Source organism: Anabrus simplex, chromosome X (genome assembly GCF_040414725.1).
Source record: "Anabrus simplex isolate iqAnaSimp1 chromosome X, ASM4041472v1, whole genome shotgun sequence".
Classification (NCBI taxonomy): Eukaryota; Metazoa; Arthropoda; class Insecta; order Orthoptera; family Tettigoniidae; genus Anabrus; species Anabrus simplex.
This window is the reverse complement of record NC_090279.1, coordinates 162,249,584-162,273,465: the sequence shown is the minus strand read 5'-3', so window position 1 is coordinate 162,273,465 and position 23,882 is coordinate 162,249,584. Positions and strand designations below refer to the sequence as shown.

General features: G+C 40.3%; 1 protein-coding gene across 2 annotated transcripts in view; it reads left to right on the top strand.

Moving 5' to 3' along the window:
- The window catches only part of TAF1C-like (TATA box-binding protein-associated factor RNA polymerase I subunit C-like), a 103,953-nt gene that overhangs the window by 60,720 nt on the left and 19,351 nt on the right, over positions 1 to 23,882 (top strand). For both annotated transcript variants that reach the window (XM_067158732.2, XM_067158731.2), the window contains exons 5-7: positions 727 to 826; positions 4,997 to 5,116; positions 7,107 to 7,308. In XM_067158732.2, the coding sequence (XP_067014833.2) occupies positions 727 to 826; positions 4,997 to 5,116; positions 7,107 to 7,308 (422 nt within the window). The remainder of the gene's footprint in view (positions 1 to 726; positions 827 to 4,996; positions 5,117 to 7,106; positions 7,309 to 23,882) is intronic.

The following is a 23,882-nucleotide window of genomic DNA, read 5'->3' as shown; positions in this document are numbered from 1 at the left end:
CTGACTTTCTACAAAGTTCTTTGTTTAGCATTCATAGTAACAATGAGTAAAAACAATTGTGTGGACACAGACATGCGGTTAAGAGATTGCTGGCAGTATACTATGTCTTGTATCTATAGTACGGTACTGCACGAAGTAGTTGGGACACCATTAAGTACACTGCACATCTGGCTTCCCACCAGAACATAGATACACGCTAATATTCTCAAAGTAACAGGAATGGGTTGATTTACTCATTCAGAATTTTGGGGCTGTCGGAGATTAAGGGTGAAGAACATTCCTCCCTTTCATTCCTTGCCTGAGGTGTGGTGACATCTTGCGACAAAATCCTTCTCCAGTTCTTGCAATCTTTTGCTGCCTGGGTTACAGTTTGAAAACAGTTTCCAGTTGTTTGGAAATTTGTGTTGACTATATTTACCATTTAATTAATCATATTCATTAATAAATTACCATTTAATTAAGAACATTGTATTAACATAAAAACCAAGCTCGGTAGCTGCAGTCGCTTAAGTGCGGCCTGCATCCAGTATTCGGGAAATAGTGGGTTCAAACCCCACTGTCGGCAGTCCTGAAGATGGTTTTTCCGTGGTTTTCCAATTGTAAAAATTAACATAAAATACAGCTCATAGAAATGAATTGTGGGCATCATATTACTTTATTCTTTCTTTTACATCTCAACTTATTTTCTCATCAGTATACATGAATGTTGTTATTTTGTTTTCCCAGGACTACAACTGGTATTACACTGGAGGCACTCTGAAGAGTCTGCAAATTGGTGGTGAAGAATTACTGCTTTCTACTCAGGGTAAAGCTGGCGATGAGCTACGTAAGTAAGCATTTAACTACTTTCAAAAGCATAGAATTTGACATATCGGGAAAATATGCCATATTTTCTAACAATTTTGGGCGGAGGCTTTTAATTGTGGAGGGAAAATCGTGTATATTTCTCCGCATTGTGCCCAGAGTAAAATAGAGTTCAATTTTGGGACATACTGTCCGCACATAGTGCTTCTTTCTTGAAATGGATGACATATTTCCATCATTCTCCTTTGAAGCAGCTCTTACTCCCTTCACTGATGACAATGATAATCCAAGACAATCTGCCACTTTCTGGTGCACATGGTACTTCTTGTTCAATAACCCACCCCACCCACCCCCTCCACACACACGCACACACACACACGCATGCACGCGCGCGCGCGCCCTCACTCCCTGTTACTTTGAAAGAAACAAATAGCACTCAAAACCATAACAAGCTCACCCTCTGACAATTGTAGTCTAGGAGGCATTTTGAAGTGATGTGGCCAACATGTAGAACACTGGCAGACTGAAAATAGCATGCTAACAAATTGAAGTCACCAGCATTTCATTTCACAGATGCCCAGGGCGAGAATACATGGCAATGCTACACTCAGTTTCACCATCCCACCTGTCATTAATCACACGGTCCAGCACACGCACACCCTCCCATCAATATCACTCTTTGTAAATTTGGTGTCACACTGTACAGTTTTAGTGGTTCTAGTTTCTGGTAATCACAAATGGGCAGTGGCGGCTGGTGCAGAAAATCAGTTGTGTGCTGTAACCCACCCCCTGTCCAAAAATAAAAATATTTAGAAACATGCGGTTTTCAAGAGGCTCTCCACTGAGGTTTTCATACTGAACAAACACGCAAACAACCCCAGCACATATACACATTCCTCATACAAAACTAATTAAACACACAATAACACCTTCAATCACAAAACATTGACAAACTCGGAAACACTTGGTGTGAGCGCGCAAAAACAGAACTTCGCAACGTTACAAAAATCATTGAAATAAGATCAGCAACGTCGTAATGCAAAATTACATGTTATGTTGCTACAGTGAAATTTATGTCCGCCTCCGTAGTGTAACAGTTGGTGTTATTAGCTGCCGTCCTTGGGGGTTCGGGTTCTATTCCCGGTACTGCCAGAGATTTAAGAATGGCAGGAGGGCTTGTATGTGGTTGAAATGGTACATGCAGCTCTCCTACATTGGGGGTGCACCACCTCGGGATGAGGACACTAGTTTACTTCGTGAAATATATAAACTAGACATTTTGTAATTAAAGGACATCACAATATCATGTCCTTTATTTTGACAACATAAAAAGTACATTTTTTATAGTTCATCGATTTAAAAATGTGGCTATGGAATAGGCAAGTTGGGAGTATTAAAAGATCTACAGCTGATGGCTTTCTCTACAGTATTTAGTTTCCCGTTTGCTTTGAACGATCCACTCTTAAATACTACCGCTGAGTCACCTGCCTCGTTCTCATTTCCGTCGAAATGCTGGTGTGACCAGTGCTGCCTCTATGTGGTGGAACAAAAACTCGCTGTGAAGTGATGTCTTGGCTGTTGTTTCCACAGCCTATCGAAGAAGTTAGGCACGCATGCACAAAAGGCGGAATTCCTGCTTTCTGGCAAAAGGCTTAGAAATTCTCGCTGAGCCACGCTGGGCTGTGATCTGCACAGCCAGCACCCGGCGTGGAGCGCACGACTAATGTGGTTGTGAGGAGAGTTGAATGATTTGTTATTCTTTGGCTGGCGTTTTTTCATTGCATTGTATTTGATTGTAGATAATATTATCAAAGTAGTTTATTTTTCAAATAGACTATGTGCTGCAGCACTTCAGCACATAAGGTACGGCCGCCTCTGCAAATGGGAGCCTCAAAATGAGCCCAAGATTCCTGCTGTACATTTCTCCTTGGTTGAGAAAAAAGTTACTTTAGAAATATAAGAATATTTTTTGGGGGGGTGGTTTTGAAAAGAAATTGTAACTTGAGTATTATATTGCCTATCTTCTTCTTCTTCTACTACAACTTTTTTCCACACCTGTGGGGTCGTGGGTGCGAACTGTGTCGCACCTGTGGATTTGGCCCTATTTTACGACCGGATGCCCTTCCTGACGCCAACCCAATACAGAGGGATGTAATCACTATTGCGTGTTCCTGTGGTGGTTGGTAGTGTAGTACGTGGTCTGAATATGAAGAGGAAAGTGTGGGGACAAACGCAAACATCCAGTCCCCGGGCCAGAAGAATTAATCAAAGGCGATTAAGATCCCCGACCCGGCCGGAAATCGAACCCAGGACCCTCTGAACTGAAGGCCTCAACGCTGACCATTCAGCCAATGAGTCGGACATCAATCTACATGTGTCTATAACGTATAAAAAATTCATTACCATCAGCCAAGTCGTTTTCTGTGTATGTATTTTCAAGTGAACAGTACAAGCACTTTAAATTGCACAAGTTAAAATTCTCAATACCTTAAATTCAGTTTTACCACAGAAACTATTTCACTTTTCCGTAAAAACTTCTTTCATGTCATTAACTTTAATCAGCCAAGTTCATCAAAGGAGGAGATGGTAGTGGTGATTATTGTTTTAAGAGGAAGTACAACTAGGCAACCATCCTCTATATAACACTAATCAGAGAGAAAAAATGGAAGGGGTTCGACACTTCGAAAAATGAAGGTATCGGCCAAAGGAAGACAAGGGCCACGAAGGGCGTAAAAATGAAAGACTCCCTAGCCCTCGCAAACCTAATAGCGATGGGGTCAGAAAAGAATAAGAGTTGACCAAGCGAGGTCAGATAGGATAGATGAAAGTGAGGAGCCTGGCACAAGTAAGTGGAAGCAATGCTAGGACTCAGCGAAGGGCCTCGTGGTCACCAACCCACGCTCCAAATTTCAGAGCCCCCGGGGTCCATTTCAGCATGTTCATCAAAAAACATGCTTTTAAATAAAATCAAGCCAGGCAACAATCGATCACTAATAGATTTTTTTAGTCCTCTAATTCTTGGATAAGAAGAAAAAATTAACCAGTACCGGTGAAGCAGTTGTTTCCCACGGTCTGAAGTAGGCGAAAATTGGAAGAAGAGAAAAAAATAAAGGACATCTGAAACAAAAGGGCATAACATGATGGCAAAATCCCTTCTTTGTTTTTGATCATTCCTTATTATTTAGTTGGTAAATGTTCGTTATTCATATTGTTTTATGTTTATAAAACTTAAATGTGCAGTCCAGAATCAATGCCGCAGCCTGCCACCTGCTGGATTATTCATCCCTTGTGACATTGCAAGGCTCCATTCTACTGTTCAAATGCAAGCAGCATTGGCTGGCAGCAGTTCGACCACCCTCCCTGCAACCCCAACCTTGCTCTTAGTGACCACCACCCCTTTCTGCATCTGAAGTAGTTCCTTTGCGGCAAGCATTTTCACACCAATGATAAAATGAAAACAACAGTTCAGAAATTATTTTCCTTGCAGGCCTAGCTAAAGAAAACTTGTCCCATGTTATGACAGATGTTTGAATAAGTATGGAAATTATGTGGAAAAATTGCTGAAGGTTCATAGAATGGAATAAAAAGGGAATTAACCAATGACCTAGAGTTTAGGGCCTTTTAAATAACAAGCATCATCATCATCATCATCATCAGCTTCAAAGAAACCCACACTGAAAAGCAGCTGCTGGGTGTGCAACAAGGTACAAAGAATGTTTTATGATAACTATCTGGTAATGTGCAAATTTTATTGTGTGATATGATACACTTAGAATAGATCGCTGTCAGGAAGGGCAAAGGGGGTGTCATTATCGAGAAGAGAGGAGCATGCTTTGGATTTGACTCGAAAATTTTCTGAGTGTTATGGGGAGAAGAGATTACTAAAAACCCACTTCAAAGGTTGGCACCTCTGTAATTGTATAATTGTAATATTCCTGTGCTGCATTGGACATTATAAACAAACACATGATCCCTTGTAGAGTGTTTTATTGTACCATCCTTTTTTATTTATTTTTTATTAATGTAGTGTCGACACCACATTTCCTCTGTTACTCATTATTCCTACCTATGATGTTTGTTTTAGCCTCATAATATTTGTGTGTGAAATATTTCCATTTAGAATAAAGTTTTTCTTAAATGCTTCTCTTTTGGTTGTTGGTGTTTGTTCATCCCATGTTTTCTCCTACTGAAGGTTTGACATGTCTGGAACGAGATTCTTCCTGGAAACCAGTTCTCCCTTCAGCTGATACAACTACTCCAGAGAAAAAGAAAGCAATCCTGCAAGTTGAAGGTTGCAGTACACAAAGTACAGGTAAGCTGCCGTTTTTCACTCTGGAGCGAATGACAGCAACGGAGAAGAGGTACGCAACTGATCGATGTAGCAGCGGTAACAAAGAAAGAAGCCCAACAAAAACTGTGTAACGAGTAACAGACACACCTGGTCATTTGTTTAAATAACACTGTGAAGTCACTTGGAGTGGAGTCAATACGTATCATCTGGAAAAATTGATTACATTGTCAAAGAAATTCTAAGTTTCATTTTACTTTACTTTGTATATTTTTTTTCTGTAAAAAAGAGCTACTATTTCCCACATGTCTTTTTTGCTAGCATTTTAATGTAGCATTATCACTATTGTCAGGATTTTGATGCAGTATTAAGTTAGATAACAAAATTATTAGAGCAAGTAGCTTTTAGCCCACTCAATGGTTCTGCATAAATTTTGCATAAACGTTCAAGGTACAGCCCATTAGAAACCCTATACTTTATGCAACTCTCCCTACATATCCAAAGAGCAGGCTAGACGACACTCATTACTTGCAAAATAAGTTTGCAATGTAACCTGTTACGGCATTAAAATCCGGGCTGTAATTACAATGTACAAGCTGTCAAATAATGGAAAGGAAGAAGGAAGTAACAATCATCGTCTTATCATCATCATCATCCATCTTCCTCGCCCAGCTCCCGCCAGGTTGGGATGTTTATGGCACCTTTCCATCTTCCTCTATCCAACCACCATTGTTCCTCCTTAGCTGTGTTTCAATTCAGGTTTCTTCTAATTATACTGTTCTTGATAGTTCCCAACCACCATAGTCTGGGTCTCACTTTTACCCTCCTTCCTTCTATCTGGGTTTTCATCATCCACTTTTGCATCCTTCCTTCTTCCATCCTCTTAACGTGTCCAAGCCATCTAGGTTCATCTCTTTCCATTCATACATAAAGCTTTTCCATTCTGATTTCCTTCCTGACATCCTCGTTTCTTACTCTGTCCTTTCTTGCCTTTCCTATAATACTTCCTTAAAATTTCATTTCACAGGCGTGGAACCTTATTGTTCACAAACACTCATGAACAGCCCTTAGTTTATGGTGGAGAACATTATCATAATAACATCTTTGAACTGGTCTTCTACCTTAGACAACACTGCTGGTCAAAATATCCTCCACCGAGCTCGATAGCTGCAGTCGCTTAAATGCAGCCAGTATCCAGTATTCGGGAGATAGTAGCTTCAAATCCCACTGTCGGCAGCCCTGAAAATGGTTTTCCATGGTTTCCCGTTTTCACAACAGGCAAATGCTGGGGCTGTACCTTAATTAAGGCCACGAACGCTTCCTTCCCACTCCTAGCCCCTCCCTGTCCCATCGTCGCCATAAGACCTATCTGTGTCGGTGCGACGTAAAGCAACTAGCAAAAAAATATATATAGGCCTATATATATATCCTCCTATCCTTCTGCCTTTAAAGTGCTCTGTAGTATTAGTCTTTTTCATGAAAAGCAACTCCACCTCCACCTTAATTCACTATGAGCACTGTGCAGACTGACATGTATTGTTTGTCTGGCATTCACCTTACCCCAACCCTCCCATCTGACTCACAGGCTATAGCATGAATCATCGCTCCAAATCATGCATCTCCAGTCTACCATGGACCAATAGTGGCACTCTTTACACCACTGAATGAAGCCCTTAGTGTCCATCAGCTAAATAGAAATACTAACTCTTAAGAGAAGTTGTATTACGCATCCACCTTTCAATACAATTTAAACCTTTCACTGCAATTGAATGTTGAATTTGGTCATGTGAAATACAATACATTATTTGTTATTGCTATGAAGATGATCCTGGTCAGCAGATTATTAACATTACGCGACCCAATATTCCCAAATTAAGTATTACTATGACATCTTAAAAACTATGAGAACTCTATAAAAACATGATACAAAAAATTATTGATGATGAGACATGAATGTTTAAAAAGTTCTAAAAAAGGCAAATTTATTGTGTCTATCTTAAAATATCCTTTGCAGGTTTTGTTGGAGTCCGACTGAGGAACAAGTGCATCTTCTACTCCATAATTCAAGATCATGGCTGTGCACCTTCCCTTGAGAATTGTGGAGAATCCAAGTCGTCAAAGCCCTTTGTTGGTTTGGATCTCTGTTCTGAGCCTAAAGCCCGCTATTGTACCATCAACACCGACCAGACAGTGCAAGTGTGGGACTTGGCCACTATGTAAGTTCATGCCAGTTTTCATTTAGTTATTGATTTAATCTTTAACATCAGACTACAAAAACTTTATATTAGACTGGGAAAGGAAGATATGAAGTTGGTGTGGCTGGGGTCTGTGTCACACCGTATTGGCTCAATGGCTAAATGGTTACCATGCTGGCCTTTGGCCACAGGGGTCCCGGGTTTGATTCCCGGTAGGGTCAGGAATTTTAACCATAATTGGTTAATTTCACTGGCACGAGGGCTGGGTGTATGTGTTGTCTTCATCATCATTTTATCCTCATCACGATGCGCAGGTCGCCTACGGGTGTCAAACCAAAAGACCTGCATCTGGCAAGCCGAACTTGTCCTCGGACACTCCCGGCACTAAAAGCCATACGCCATTTCATTTTACCCGAATATAAGACGAACTCCTAAAAATTATCTTGATTTTCAGGAATAAATATTTTAATTATTCGTAAGAGTTTCATTCATGAGTGTTATGAAATGAAACACACTTAAGCACCACCTAGTATTAATGTTGTAATCAAAAGCTTAACAACCTAATATAAGCAATTCTGTCGTAATGAACCGTAATTTTAAAAACATTTGTGCAACTTCGTCGACAATCGCAATTTGTTGTTACACTGTTTGGTGGCAGAGTCCAGAGTCCGCTCAGCTGTCTTACTTACAGTCGGGAAGTTTTTGTTTTGTGGTGGTTATCATATGAAATGAATTTCATTTTGTTCCGTATTGATGATTTATCACTATCAACAAAGATGAGAAGGTCCAACTATTCAGTACTATATATAATATGTTATTATTATTTATTACACTAGTTTCAACCCTTGTATTGGGTTATCTTCAGGCTTAAATTATATTATAAATGGAAAAGAACATTAAATATAACTTCTGTATATTCTGGTATTCCACAGGGTTCAAACCTGGGTCCATTGCTATTTAACCTTTATATCAACGATCTCCCTTCTAAGGTTAAGTTTTCAAACTGCCTTTTATATGCAGATGATGTAAAGCTTTACAAAGAAATAAAATATGATGGAGACATCGACAAACTACAGAGTGACTTGAATCAATTATACGAATGGAGTATAGAAAATAATTTATATTTCAATATAAAGAAATGTTGCTTCTTAAAAATTACACACGGCAAATCCCCTAAAGAACACGTGTACTCTATCAACAATGAATTACTGACGCAGATTAATTCATTTAATGATCTAGGGGCCGGTGACCTACGATGTTAGGCCCCTTAAAACACCAGTCGTCATCATCATCATTTAATGATCTAGGAGTACGCATCACAAACAATTTGTCCTTTAACCCACACGTTTGACACATTTAATGATGCCTACAAAAACTGGGCTTTTTAATCCAACACACCAGAGACCTGAAGAATATCCAAGCCCTCACACTTTTGTTTAACATACTTGTGAGGTCCAAACTCGAGTATGCGTCGGTAATTTGGTCTCCCCTTTATAAATCCTATCAAAACCATGTGGAGAAAGTTCAAAAACATTTCTTTCGTTATCTTTACTTTTAAAAATATAACAGGTTTGTCCTTAGTGGCATAATTCACTATAAAGATCTCCTGAAAGAATTTAGCTTCACTTCATTATTAAATAGGCGTATAATAAATGATCAAAAATACCTCCATAGAGTTATCAATAATGTGGTAGATAACAGTTACTTTCTACAACAATTCTCGTTCAATACCCGGAAAGCCGGGCTGAATGGCTCAGACGGTTAAGGCGCTGGCCTTCTAACCCCAACTTGGCAGGTTCGATCCTGGCTCAGTCCGGTGGTATTTGAAGGTGCTCAAATACAACAGCCTCGTGTCGGTAGATTTACTGGCACGTAAAAGAACTCCTGCGGGACTAAATTCCGGCACCTCGGCGTCTCCGAAGACTGTAAAGTAGTAAGTGGGACGTAAAGCAAATAACATTATTATTAATACCCGGAAAGGCAGTTTAAAACACAGACATCTCTTGTTTCTTCCGATTTCTAAAACAGTATTTTATAGCTCACTGCTGTTCAGAATGTGATATAACGTCACAGTTCATAAATTTCCTGATCTTGATTTAGACTTTGCTGTTAGATACAGTTATGAAAAATTATTGAAGAAGGTACACAGTTAAAGTAATGGTCGCACTATGCTGGGCACTTCGAGTTCAGTTAAAGCACTATTTCTGAATGTATGCCCTATAGGTGTATATATGTACTATATTTATACTTATTTCTTGGTTAGTTTGTGTTTCATTTTAGTGTTTTATTTTATTTGAATTTATATAATGTAAATGTAGACAAACAAAATGTAGGGAAAACTGCAAACAAATTGCCAATACTAGCATCTATTTTTACTTAAGATTTAGTGTGCTATTCATACTGATTGCCACAACTCATCTCTTACCAAACATATATATTTTGCTAGTTGCTTTACGTCGCACCGATACAGACAGGTTTTATGGCGACGATGGGACAGGGAAGGGCTAGGCGTGGCAAGGAAGCGGTCGTGGATTTAATTAAGGTACAGCCCCAGCATTTGCCTGGTGTGAAAATGGGAAACCACGGAAAACCATTTTCAGGGCTGCCAACGTAAAGCACATAGCAAAAAAAAAGATCCACAAGAAGAGAGTCGATGTCGAACCACTCACCATCTTCCAGCGCATGTGTATCATGAAAGTCAGACCTACAGGTGAAGGCCCACTTCACATACAAGCTCGCTCCATATCCAATGGGCCTATTCTCTGACAAAGGGGTGCGTAAAGGCACAAAATCGGCTTTTTACGCTGCCTTCCCTCAAGCCACAGAGAACGTCAGTGTGCAGGCAAAAACATTTACTGTCGTCGATGGAGGATACCTCGGCCATAAAGTCGTGTGGCATCGGAATGATTAGGTACGGGCTATCACAGCAAGCTACATAAGCGACATATTTAACCACTTTGGGAGAAATGTGTTTGTAGTCTTCGACGGTATCCTAAGGATGGCGCCCAAAAGAGCACCAAATTTGCAGAGCGATCATGACGGTATTCTGCAGCATTAGCGAAAACTGTGTTTGATGCATCGACTATCATCACAGACCCCAAGAGAACATGCTCTCGAATGACAAAAACAATGTTCGTCTCATTGAGCATCTCTGTTCTGCTTTTGCTCTCGAGGGAATTGAGACAAAAATATCAAAAGAAGACGCAGAGTGCGATATTGTCGTGACTGCTCTGTAAAAAAGTGCCTCCAATGACCAAGTCATCATCTTTGGAGAGGATGTGGATTTTCTCGTGCTCCTCTGCAGTCTAGGATCCACTAAAACAAACGTATACGACAGACACAACGATGTACGCTTCTGTACTTTTGTGAAGACAGCAGCCAATGCCAAAGCGAATCTGGCCCATTTGCCCCAACCACAAAGGCTGCGTCGTATCACCACTACCGCACATACCACCAGGTGCAAAAGTGGTTGGGGGTGGAGAAAGAGGCCACCGACTGGGGTTGGTAATTGACCTCGGCTGGACTCATCCCCATTACCAGTCGGCAATCTCCTGCCCCCGCAGAGCTCCTGAAACTCCTCTCTTGCAAATGCAAGAAGGGGTACAGAGGTGGCTGCACTTGCCTGAAAGCAGGGCGCAGATGTTCTGTGATGTGTGCTACCTGCTCTGGGGAAACGTGCCAGAACGCTGCCCTTATCATCATTGAAGAGGACGACGATGACGAGCCTCAAGACAACCCTGATGATCCACCAATACTGGAGTACCTACCTATAGGGGACGAAGACCTACCTATTGAAGAGAGCAACGAAAGTGACAGTCCAAGGCCATCAAAAACAAGGCGTTGAGTTTGACTATGTTTCTAATTTGATTGATTGATTGATTGATTGATTGATTGATTGATTGATTGATTGATTGATTGATTGATTGATTGATTGATTGATTGGTGTACTGTACTTTTGATTACTTATGTTTATTATTTATGTTTATATTAAAATACATTTCACCCTTTTTAAATGATTACATGCCTTCTTTTTCTTTACCAAACAAAAAAAAAAAAAGAAAGGAAAGGTTATGGAACATTTCTGCAAAAATGCTATTTTTACCTTTTATGGTTTTTTTTTTTTGTTTTTTTTAGATTTTGAGTGAAATAGGAGGCTTGCAGACCCTGCTCTGCACTTAAATTTAATTTAAAGCTAATCAAATTGCCTACAGATTATATTCTATACGTTCTACTCGTAGGATCAATGGTTTCGACGCAATTTCGGTCCAAAGAAGGTCTAAAACTAAAATTTTCAATTTTTGGAAAAACTGGCCTATTTTCAGTGTGCCGTAATTTGGTAACCAATTGACCTACAGAGCTCCAGTTGGGCTTAATTTGTCACAAATTTAATGCTCTTAAAATGATATACAGTAGCGTTCGACAAAAAATTCATGGATTAGGAGATACAGGGCAGAATCTGAAACAAGTCCAAAAATTTTGCGGTTTTTGGTGTGTAAAAATTTTTCCACAACTTTTTGAGAGTTGCAAACTTGGGTATACATAGTCTTAATGGGTCCAAACAACATACTAAAAATTCAGAGATGCATCATGTTTTGATAATTTATTGTCGATTTTGACCGGCCTAATTAATATTTTCCACATGCAAATTGTGGCTTATTGTTCATCTCTCTTCTTTTTGAGAATATATCTCACTGCTAGTACAAGAACTAGAACTGTTGTTTGCCTTTCCTCCATGTTAAAACAAAATTCTATCAAACCTTGCCAAATATTTTCAATTTTTGTCAAACTTTCAGCAATGTTGAACAATCTTTGATGAGATTTGATAACTTTTCTTATAAAGTATTGAATTGAAAGAAAAATTTGATGGTGTACAACAGGCATAAAGTGGTTGGCATGTTTGGTAAAACTTCTGTACCCTACAGGCGAAAGTTAGCTTAGAAATCCAACGTGGCATGGCTCGGATGACATCTCATAACTAGAGACGAGAATTATAGGCACTAAAAACAGTTAAAATAGGCAGGCATATAGGCTCTTAAATTACCCAAAATAGGCATGTAAATAAGCACTAACGTGTAAAATAGGCAACAAAATAGGCATGAAAATATTACTAATACTTTAATAAGATACTCAATTACTATAAATGAATTACAAGCAACGTTTCAGTGTTTTCCGGTAACAATCTTGTTCTCTTGTCATGTATAATGTTTTTGTAATGAGAGAAAGATCTCTCAACATCGCATGAAGTGACTGGACAAAACTTCAATGAAGTCACTTCATCTGATTTTATTTCGCTGACAGCAGCTGCCTTCCCAGTGGAGCGGTCAAAACTTCCCCTGACTTCTTCCACAACTCTAAATGACTCCACCAGGGGCATGCAACTCTTCTCCAACTTGGTGATTGCTCCTGGCAGCTTGTTGAAATTTGAAGGTGCTCCGGTTTATGCAGGGACATACTAGCTCCCAACACTGCAGTACATAAGAGCCTCCGTGGCTCAGGCGGCAGCACGCCGGCCTCTTGCCGCTGGGTTCCGTGGTTCAAATCCCGATCACTCCATGTGAGATTTATGCTGGACTAAGCGGAGGTGGAGCAGGTTTTTCTCCAGGTACTCATTAATCGTTGCCCCAGAGAAGTGCGACAAGTTTCAGCAGCCGGCACAATTTCTATCCTCGCCGCTGGATGGGGGTTTCATTCATTCATTCCATTCCTGACCCGGTCGAATGGATTTTCATTGCAGAGCATAGGTCTGAAAAAATGGTTGTTGGTCGCTGCCCAAAGTGGACTGGTAGAAAGGCTGCGTTGATACAGATTTCTGTACTCGTATCAGATGCATCGCCTGTACTTGTATCAGATGCATCGCAGGCTTCGTTGATACAGATTTCTGTACTTGTATCAGATGCATCACAGTATTTCTAAGTTGATCTATGTGGTTTTTTTTCTCACATTTGATCTGAAAAATAATAAAATTGACATAAATTACATTGTCCCTATATCTTAAATTTCTACAGTTGGACTAATTGGCAATAATGCTTATATATCATGCATTTGTTTCGTAGAAAATAATACTGTTAGAGATGATGTTTCTAGAAGTACGAAACTTTAAAGTAGGAACAAGGGAATTCGTAATTTACATGGAAATATGTCTTCAAGGATTTCCAGTTATATTTGTCAGTATCGTGTCGAGTTCACCGGGCGAAAAATATAATAAAAGAGACGTGAAACGATATCGGAGTAGCGTAGAGGAGAGATCCGTCATTTATGCTTGCCAAGGACCCACCAAGCTGCCCCTAGCAGTATTCTTACTTATATACAGTAGAAGAATGAAAACGGAGGCACTATAAATCTCAGATTTGTGAACATTTAATTTGTTGCTATTCGCTGGCTTTGGTCAGCCAGGTCAGCTGTCATGAAGACTATTTTCTGTTGCCTGCAATAGATCCTGCATCATGTGTGTCCACAAGGCCGTCACCCTCGTTGAAAATTAAAAACCGCGTAATTTGAATTTGTCATGACATGCGCCAATAACCTTATTTTTGTCACAATTTATCAAGACTCTAGAGGGGATGCAAGAGGCTTGTTGGAAACTTCGCGGCCTTAAACTGGGAGCTTGCGCCCCTTAGACTCTCTTTCCTTCCCCCCCCCCCCCCCCCTCAACGGTTACTAACCAGACCTTACCAATCCAGACCAACGGTCTTTTTGCTATCTTGTAAAGATAGTCTTGGCAACCTTGTAAAACACGCTGTGGCATCGTCCGAGCCGGGCTACATTGGATCTGCAACCTGTAACGGCGTAACGGAAGTGTAATAGAATTCACGTTTTTTAAAGGGAGTTTTAAAAATTGCATTTGTTGTAAATCTCTACTTCCACAGGAAATGAATCACAGTTCAAAATACCGATTTAATTTTCATCCATTCTGTGACAAGAGACCACCAGCGTTCTAGCTCCTCGTTCAGTAATTTAATTATTATTTACATTTTAGCAATATAAATTGCTGAAAGTTCACGACTAATACAGCATTGCAACAGAACAACTTGCCACAATACATAATAGGCCTATATATGCTACAATGAAATGCAATCATAGTTCTCAGTCACAAAAAAGATAAAAGGAACAAACGAACATACCTCCTTACAGCAAGCTTGACAGTCTACTGTTCCATCCGTAGTGAAATTGGGATACCCTGTGATCCACTGCTTCAGCCAGTAGGACTTCGGCGATTTTTCTTTGGGCATTGCCGCAAACACACTTTTTCTTCTTCATAATAAATCACAACACGTTCTGAACATACAGCGTACGCATACAACAGTTCGCATCGAAATGGAGGTATAGGGCATATGGGTTGTGCAACATAGTTCGACATTGACTGATTCTTGCATATGTTTTCTTTTGCTGGTGGCTTTACGTCGCACCGACACAGATAGGTCTTATGGCGACGATGGGATGGGGAAGACCTGGTAGATGGAAGGAAGCGGCCGTGACCTTAATTGAGGTGCAGCCCCAGCATTTGCCTGCTGTGAAAATGGGAAACTACGGAAAACCATATTCAGGGCTGCCGACAGTGGGATTCGAACCCACTATCTCCCGGATGCAAGCTAACAGCCGCGCACTCCTAACCGCACGGCCAACTCACCCGGTCACATATGTCTTAGGAGGCTGGAGCGGTTGAAGCTTTCGAGGTCAAATTGTTCCTTGTTTCACCTGTTGGAAATTTCCCTAGAACTATTTCTGGTGACTTCTGAGAATTCCCATTTTTGTTCGTGGGGTAATGGGATGTTGAGAAAAGAGAAGGTAATTCTGTCGAGCATACTAGCTACAATATAATGCACTGGAAGAAAATCGGCTTTTTAAAAATACAGTCAAAAGGTATCAAATAGGCAATTGTACTCCAAATAGGCACAAACCACTGAAATAGGCATTTATAGGCACAATAAACCCAGCGAAATATAGCTAAAAAGACCCCAAAATGGATTTATATCTCAAAAGCCTACGTTTCTGAAGACAGGAATAAAATAGGCAAATAGGCAAATTCCCGACTCTACTCATAACACTCAGCAGGCTTGCCGACGTCTGGATTGGTTAGGTCCGGGTAGTGACAAGACCATTGGGCTGGGGGTAAGCAAAGGGGGCTTTTAAGTTCGTGGTAGATTATAACCATATTTTACAGGCAACAGGTAGGGACCCTTTTAGAGGCAGCCCTGCCCAGGGAGTGGCGCTCCTGCCTATGTGAGCCCCAGAGCACACTGACCCGATGTGTAACGTCTGGTAAAGGGTACCAGCTCAGAGTAATGAGTGAAGACCTCAACGGCAATAAAAGTGGAGAATGTGATTCGGTACGGTGGAGCTGGCGGAGGAGGCAACCCCTTCCTCTGGGGGTAGTACAGATAGAACTCACTGCCTTGTGGGATGAGGAGGCATCCTCAAAGGCTAAGGGAGTAAATCCCAAAAGAAAATCCTCAATTACGTTAGGCCTAGGAAGCCAGTAAAAGAGCTTATTTGTAGCTGCTTTGAAAGCACTTAAGAGCCTCAGAACGCATTTATTAACTAAATTAAGATGCCAGCATGAGCAGACTCATGTCAGGGATGATGGTTTATGGCCTGATGATAGAGGAAATTAATGATACTGGGGCTGAGTGAAACCAAATGGAGAGGAAAAGAAATGAAAAAATTAAGAAAACAGTATACACTGTACTGGCATGGAAATGACAAAGAGATGAGGAATGGTGTTGGTTTCGTCGTGAGTAAAGATCTAGAAGGAGTTGCTGACATTCAGTATGTTAGTGAGAGTATTATAAAGGTGACTGTGTATTTAGGGAAAGAAAAACTAACTTTGGTACAGGTGCATGCACCTCAAACTGGATGTGGTAAAGAGAGAGTAATTATTATAGGAATTCTGAATGCACAGATTGGGACAGATGGAACAGGATATGAGAACGTAATGGGATCTCATGAATATGGTGTACGAAATATAGAAGGTGAACATCTCCTTGACTTCTGTATGAGGAATGGGTTGGTGGTGAAAAACACTTGGTTCAAGAAGAGACAGAGATAACATGATACAGTTGGGATGGACTACAAAAGACTGTAATTGATTGTTATTTCAGATGAAGAAAAGAGCAGAATGGTAACAGATGTCAGAGTAATACCCAGCGAGAGCCTTGACAGTGACCACCGTCTATTAGTAGCGAACCTGAGAAACTTCTATATGCCAAAAGTACAGAACAGAAAAATGCCAAAAATCAAAGTATGGGAACTCCAGAAAACAGATAAGAGAACTGAGTATCAGAACCAGATAAAAACCCTGTTACCAAGAGATGAAAGGTAAAATGGAGAAGCAGAATGGACCAGACTAAGGGACACATTGGTCTAGGAAGCGACTGAAGTTTGTGGAAAGACAAATTTGAAAACAAGAGAGAAGGAAACACTTTGGTGGAATGAAAGAGTGAGAGCAGCAATCAGGGAAAGAAATCTCTTGCGGAAAGAAAGGGATCGGAAGAAAAATAAACCGAATCTTACTAGAGACGAGGCAAAGATCAAAAGCCTTGAACAATTATAATGAAACAAGAAACTGGACGTTAAAAGAACAGTTACAGAAGAAAAGACCAAGGCATGGAATATATTCACTCAGAAACTGGAGGAAGACAGCAGAGGCAATGAGAAACTACTGTACAGTGTTATCAGAGGTAAAAGGAAACCAATGAATACCATAAAGATTCTTGAAGATGAAAATGGAAATCTGGTTAGGACAGAAAATGACATGGGAAAAGTCCTGAAGAACCGTTACGACCACCTACTGAATAGACCAGTTCTAGAACAAAATACAGAACCAGAAATCTAATGCTACAATGAAGAACCTCCCATCACCTGGACAGAAACTGAGGCAGCCTTAAAATCTATGCCTAAAGGAAAATCTTCAGGTGCAGATGAAGTGAATAATAAAGGCAGCAGGCATCCAGGGTATACATTGGCTGCATAGAGTACTAAATGCCGTATGGACAGACAACAAAATACCTGTAGATTGGAGCAAGGGCATTATAATTCCCCGTTTAAGAAAGGCAGCAGACGGAATGCTGATGATATTGTGCTAATAGATGAGAACAAGAAGAGAGTGGAGAAAAGGCTAGAACAGTAGGAAAAGGTCCTTGAGGAAGGACGACTTAAGATTAGCAGAGGAAAGACTGAATACATGTGGTTCAGTGGAGAAGATAGAGACAGAAATGTAAGGATACTAGGGGATAGATTATCATAACCAGAGTGTTTAAGTACCGTACATATGCAAATACTCCATGCCATTGATTAATCTGTGCATCCTAATTTTTTTTAAACCCACGGCCCTTAACGCCCTTGAAAGGGCCTTGGCCTGCTCAGCAACCGCTGTTCAGCCCCAAGGCCTGCAGATTACGAGGGGGTCGTGTGATCAGCACGACACATCCTCTCGGCCGTTATTCTGGGCTTTCGAGACTGGGCATCCTAATTTTAGGAGAGAGAATTTTTAAAGAAGCTTTAATTTGTGTTATATTTACAAAAAAATTATCCTACATAATTAGGTACTCCAAAACTGAATAAAACGTGTATTTGTTTTAATAAACATGTCATAATGTGCACATGCTGTTGCAAAGCATCCTGGACTCTATCTAAAGTAGCAAAAAAAATACGGATGTACAATTTTTATCAATTTCATGTGTGCAATAAAATATTAAAGTCAATACAGTAATTGCATATTCCCTTTAGTTGTATTCATCATCTGTTTTATTGTCATCACCGGAGGAATCATGTTTGTCATTGCCATCTTCCCATAGAGCATCATCCTCAGTTCTGTCCGGCCTGCTTATTTTTTTACAATTAGCTTCTACATCGCACCGACACAGATTGGTCTTATGGCAGCAATGGGATACGAGAGGGCTAGGAGTGGGAAGGAAGCGGCCGTGGTCTTAATAAGGCATGAAGGCAGATCAAATATGTATTTGCTATGAGTGTATCAATTTAATGTTAACACACAGTAAAAAGAAACCTCTAAAGACTTTCACATGTTCAGAACGTAAAAATAAAAGGTTGAAGGTACAGCTAAGCATGTTAAAATGTTTAATCAACATATTTATTTGGTGAAAAATAGTGTATGTAGATGTGTATCCCTATATGTCACCACAGCAATTTTAATTAATATGTACTTGCTCAATTTGTGTGATTTCTATGATTTAGGCTGATAATGACATACGTATATGTCGAAACCGGTACCACTATCAAATAAATGTAGATAACATCTTATACAACTTGTAATTTGTATTTAAAAGGTTGAACCTTACTAAAACTTATATCTGTAATCTCAGTTCAATACGATAAAACAATGAAGTTTATATCTTTGAATATATTGGGCAGACCGGCAGAAGCTTCAAAATCAGATATATGGGGCATGTAAATGCTATAAAATATAATAGATATTTGGCAGTCGGACAGCATATCCAAGATTCAAAACATAACTTCAGCAACATAAAGTAGGATTTAGAGGTTCTCATGAAGGTAAACAAAAGCCCCATTCTTGACGTTACAGAAAGTTGCTTCATTCACTTGGATCAGTTCTTTAACTCCAATTCGAACCTGAAGGAAATCTCAGAAAAAAAAACCATCCTCTTTGATTTTTTTACTTAAAGTCTTTAGGTGTGTTGATCTTCTGAATAGACATTCAATATTCTGTGCGATACACAATACTCTATCACGTTACAAACTCCCACCACACTGTTCACAAGACCCGCCTTAAACTCTGCCCCTCCTCCCACTCCTTCCTTCACCACCCCACTGCCACCCCCTCCCTTCTCCTCTCCAGCCCAAATCTGCCTCACTACGCTCCACATGCTAGCACGTTAGTCCGCACCTCCGTTTCACAGCACGCTGCCCAAGGTGAGCCACATATACTGTATTTACATACACCATTAGCTTGTCCAGGCCCACTAAACTCTAAAACTTATTCCTCTTTTGCTTTGGTTTCTCTTCAGGCATCTTTAAATCTTCCCGATTTGACTGAGAAATTTTAGATCACCTGTATTATGCCCAAAGAGGAGAACGGAAGGGCAAACAATTAGCGTATTTAGACGTCACTGTCTTATACAATTTTATATATGCGTCAGTGTAAATTTTAACAAATGTAACAAGCCTTTCAAAGACAACGTGCTTTATGAGATATACAAATGCATACTTCCACAAGGTCCATTACACGAGCAATATGTTATCAACCAAATTTCAGTTTTTACGTGGACGACATTTCATTAACAAGGGGTTTTAATGAATTGACAAATAATCACTTAAGATTTTAATAGCAAATGAAAAATGACGTGATGATTTGAGTATTTGTATGTAAATAGATAAGCAAGGTGAGATTACTATGTATTTGCTATGAGTGTATCAATTTAATCTTAATACACAGTAAAAAGAAACCTCTAAGACTTCCACATGTTCAGAGCATAAAAATAAAAGGTTGAATGTACAGCTAAGCATGTTAAAACTTTTAACCAATGTATTTATTTGGTGAAAAATAGTGTATGTAGATGTGTATCCCTATATGTCACCACGGCAATTTTAATTAATATGTACTTGCTCAATTTGTGTCATTTCTATGATTTGGGCTGATGATGACATTTGTATATGTCAAAACTGGTACCACTATTGAGTAAATGTTGTAGATGACATCTTATACAACTTGTAATTTGTATTGAAAAGGTTGAACCTTACTAAAACTTATCTCTGTCAAATATAAATGGGAATTATTTTTGAAAAATTTATTGCATCTAACAACAGAAATACACATATAGAGATCATTTTTCTATATAGTGTCCTATCTTCGATACACATTTTCTCCATCGGATTGGTAAGTTTTTGATGCCGTCCTGATAGAAAGAAGGAGTGTGTGAAGCCAGTTGCACACGAACTCTTCTACACTTGCATCATCATCGAACCGCTCTCCTCCTAGGTCTTGTTTGAGTGGTCCAAACAAATAGTCGCAGGGCGATAAATGTGGACTGTGAATTTCCTTCGGTATTTCTCGCGTTAAAGCGACGGTATCAGCCTTGCATTGTTGTGGAGAAGAAAGAAATTTCGGATGGGTTACCTGCGTCACTTGTTGCGATGCACAGCTTTTGCTTTATCCAAAAGGCGACAGTAATAGGCTGCATTAATTGTCCTTTGTTCATGAAGAAAATCCACCAGCAAAACGCCCACAGAGTCCCAGGGAACAGTTGCAAGCACCTTTCTAGCAGATGGGTGTGTTTTGGCCTTGAGCGGACCTGCTTCGTCTTCGCCACCTCTCCATGCTTGCTTGCTTTGACTCTGGGGTGTAATGATGCACCTAAGTTTCATCACAAGTCACAATACGACGCAAGAAATCCTCTCTTTCCTCCTCGTAGTGACACCGGAGTCTCTGACAAGCTTCCTGGCATAAAGGTTTTTGTTCGTGGATGAGGAGACGAGGAACCCACCTGGGAGAGAATTTTCAGAAATTGAGTTCATCTCAGATGATGGTTTGAACACTTCCGTAACTTATTTAACTTATTCCTACGGTTAAAACAATTTGCAAAATTTTTATTCGCCGATCTTCACCAGTAATGTCGCAAAGACAACAGTGTTGTCTGCAGTGATACTTGTCTGCAGTTTTGGTTCATGAGGTTCATTTTTCCACAGCTTCTCTTCCTGCCACTAATATTTTAGCCCATTCATACACTCAAGTCTGCGAAAGTGTTTCTTCCCCAAACTGTGTGCAGAGCCGTCTCAAAATTTCGGAAAGTTTGGAGCCCTCTTTTGTGAGAAATTTTATAATGATGCGTTGAGTAACAGGCGTGTGCACCTCTTGCTCAATCATGGCATACTAAAGCAGCCCCAGCTCTCCACCGTTGTTCGTGTGCATGCCAACCCATTCTCCAGATACCCCCACCAACATCCTAGGAAAGCCCCGGCTCAGAATTATTACTAACAGCAGTGGTACATTCAAATTCCCTTTTATATTTGATCTGCCTTTGTACAATCCCAGCATTAACCCGGTGTGAAAATTGGAAACCACAGAAAACCATTTTCAGGGCTGCCGACAGTGGGGTTCGAACCCACTATCTCCAATAGGCAAGCCCCTAACCACATGGCCACTTGCTCGGTCGGCCTCAGTCTGTGTGGCTCATGACACAGTACATTTCATTATGACAATACATAGGTATAGTAAACGCGTCCTCATCCTGAGGTGGTGCAGCTCGTTTCAGGCACAGCCCCAATGGAGGTGAGCTGAATGTACCGTTTTAACCACATACCAGCCCTCGTGCCATTCTTAAATTTCTGGCAGTACCAGGAGGACGGCAGCTAATAGTGCTAACCGTTGCGCTGCTGAGGTAGACAACACATAGGTGAAACTAGCAGATTACAAATATCAGGGGAAGGTAAGCAAACTGCGTCACAATTCAGATAAAGCTGGTTGCCTATCCAACCAATTTCTTACTTCAAATAATGTGTGCATCTGAGTTTTTCGTCACTAAATTCCAAAAAAAAAAAAATATGCACTGAGGATTCGTGTATATATGGTATCTTGGCTGACACATCATGTAGAATGAATGATTGGACAGAGAAAGCAGTCATAGGATTCAGGCTGGATGTGAGGAATTTGAAGGTGATGAGAGGTTTACCAAGTTACTAACAGATTGGGAAAAGGATGAAGGGAACGGTATTCAAATTGGTTGTGAGGTGAAGGAAATCCATGAGATAAAGCTAAATATATCTGAAATCAGGATGATGAGAGATATGCGATGTTGTGGAAGTCATCCTCCTTCTTCCTCCTTTCCCCTTATATAGCTCCTGCTGGGTTCAGGGCATTTATGGCACTTCTCAGTCTTCCTTTCTGTTTCCATCATTTTGTCCCAGTCCAGGTTTCTTCTTCTTGCACTCCTCTCTATTGAATTGATCCACCTTATTCTAGGTCTCCCTCTTGCTCTCTTTCCCTCAAACTCCATCAAGTATCAAGAGAAAAGACTGATGTGCTTTGGACTCATCATGAGGAGAGAGAAGGAATATAAGCAGCCAGCAGGTGGAGGGAAGACGGGCAAGTGGGAGACCAAAGAAGAAATGTGGCAGAGGACGTGAAGCGAAAAAGGACTGTGTGAGGAGGACGCACTGGATAGAAAGAAATGGAAGAGGAAATTGAGGAATAGGGAGAAACTGAGGATAAAGGAGGTCAGTTTGAGAAGAGGGAGCAACAAAAGAAGATAAAGACAAATATGAAAACACCAAAGGACAGAACAATGACAGTCTCCAAGTCAAACCCAGTTCTTCTACATCCATTCCTTCGCAGCCACTCTCAAGCTTGATTCTTCTCCCCATCTTCATCAGGAGAGCGGATTTTCTTGCTCATTAAAGGGCTCGTCTGTTCTTATCCTGCACTTCCCTTAACAAGACTGAAGATCTGTCAAGATGGCTCAGTGAGTGTTTATGCCAGTCCTGATGAAGCTGGGAGACAGCAACAAGCTTGTTGGAGGCTGAGAAGAAATGGATAAGGAGAGAGCATGACTAGATAGTCTTGGTTCTTTTGTGGTTTTGTAAATTTGTCCTCTCTTTGTTGTTACTTTTTCCCTGTTTATCCTGTTATGTATTACTACACGTTTCTGTTTTTGTATACATCACTTGACTTGCCACCTGTTTCAGTGTTCTCTCCAGAAATTTTCGTCAGCCGGGTGGCAGGAATGAGTAGCTGGGCGGAGAATACTTTGTAAAAGAATAAATAATAAAATTTCAGTTTATTCCCCTCAGGGCATTAACAATTAATTTCAGGCAGGTAAACATTAACTGCAAAATTGAACTATTTTAGTGGTATCGTGAACAAGACATAACAGAGTATTTTGAACTTCTAGTATTCTACTGCTCGTTCATAATCATGCAACACTGGGGCTTACCACATGGTTGCTGTGGAGTGCCATACGGGTTTGTGTTGTCATGCGGAATCAAGTGCTCCCATGTGATTCCACGCTAATCCAGACCACCCTCCTTGATCCAGACACCGCTCGTGCACGACCATACGTAATAGTCAAGCTAAACATTTAAAATCTGATGTAATTGATGCAATTATGCTGACAATGATGAAGATTTATCATTTAAATAATCAGTTTTACAGTATTTACATGTTCATTTCAAACACCTAATGACTCAAATAAGTATTATTGTGTAACTAGCACATATCTAGGTTATGCTAGCCGAGCAGTCTGAGCCCATTGAGGAGATCTAGGTTGTACACTGTGTTAGTTCCTTTTTATTACTTATATCAACTCATCAGAGTCGTTTTTCTCCTTTTATGTTTGTCCTGTGTTCCTAGTCGTACCACCTGTATTCATATTTACCTTTTTGTGTCTTTATCCAGCTTTCTTCTTATCCTATGCTTCCTGCATCAAGACTGAAATTCTTTCAGGATGATCCCTTCAATGACAGTCTTCTTGATGAAGGTGGGAGGCAGAAACTAGCTCGTCGGGGTTCAGAAGAATTGGATGTAGAGAACTTGGGGATTGTGCTATGTGAAGACAGCAGTCTATGAAGATGTGGAGATTGTCTTTTTTTTTTTTTTTCTGTGGTTTCATAAATTTCTCCTCATT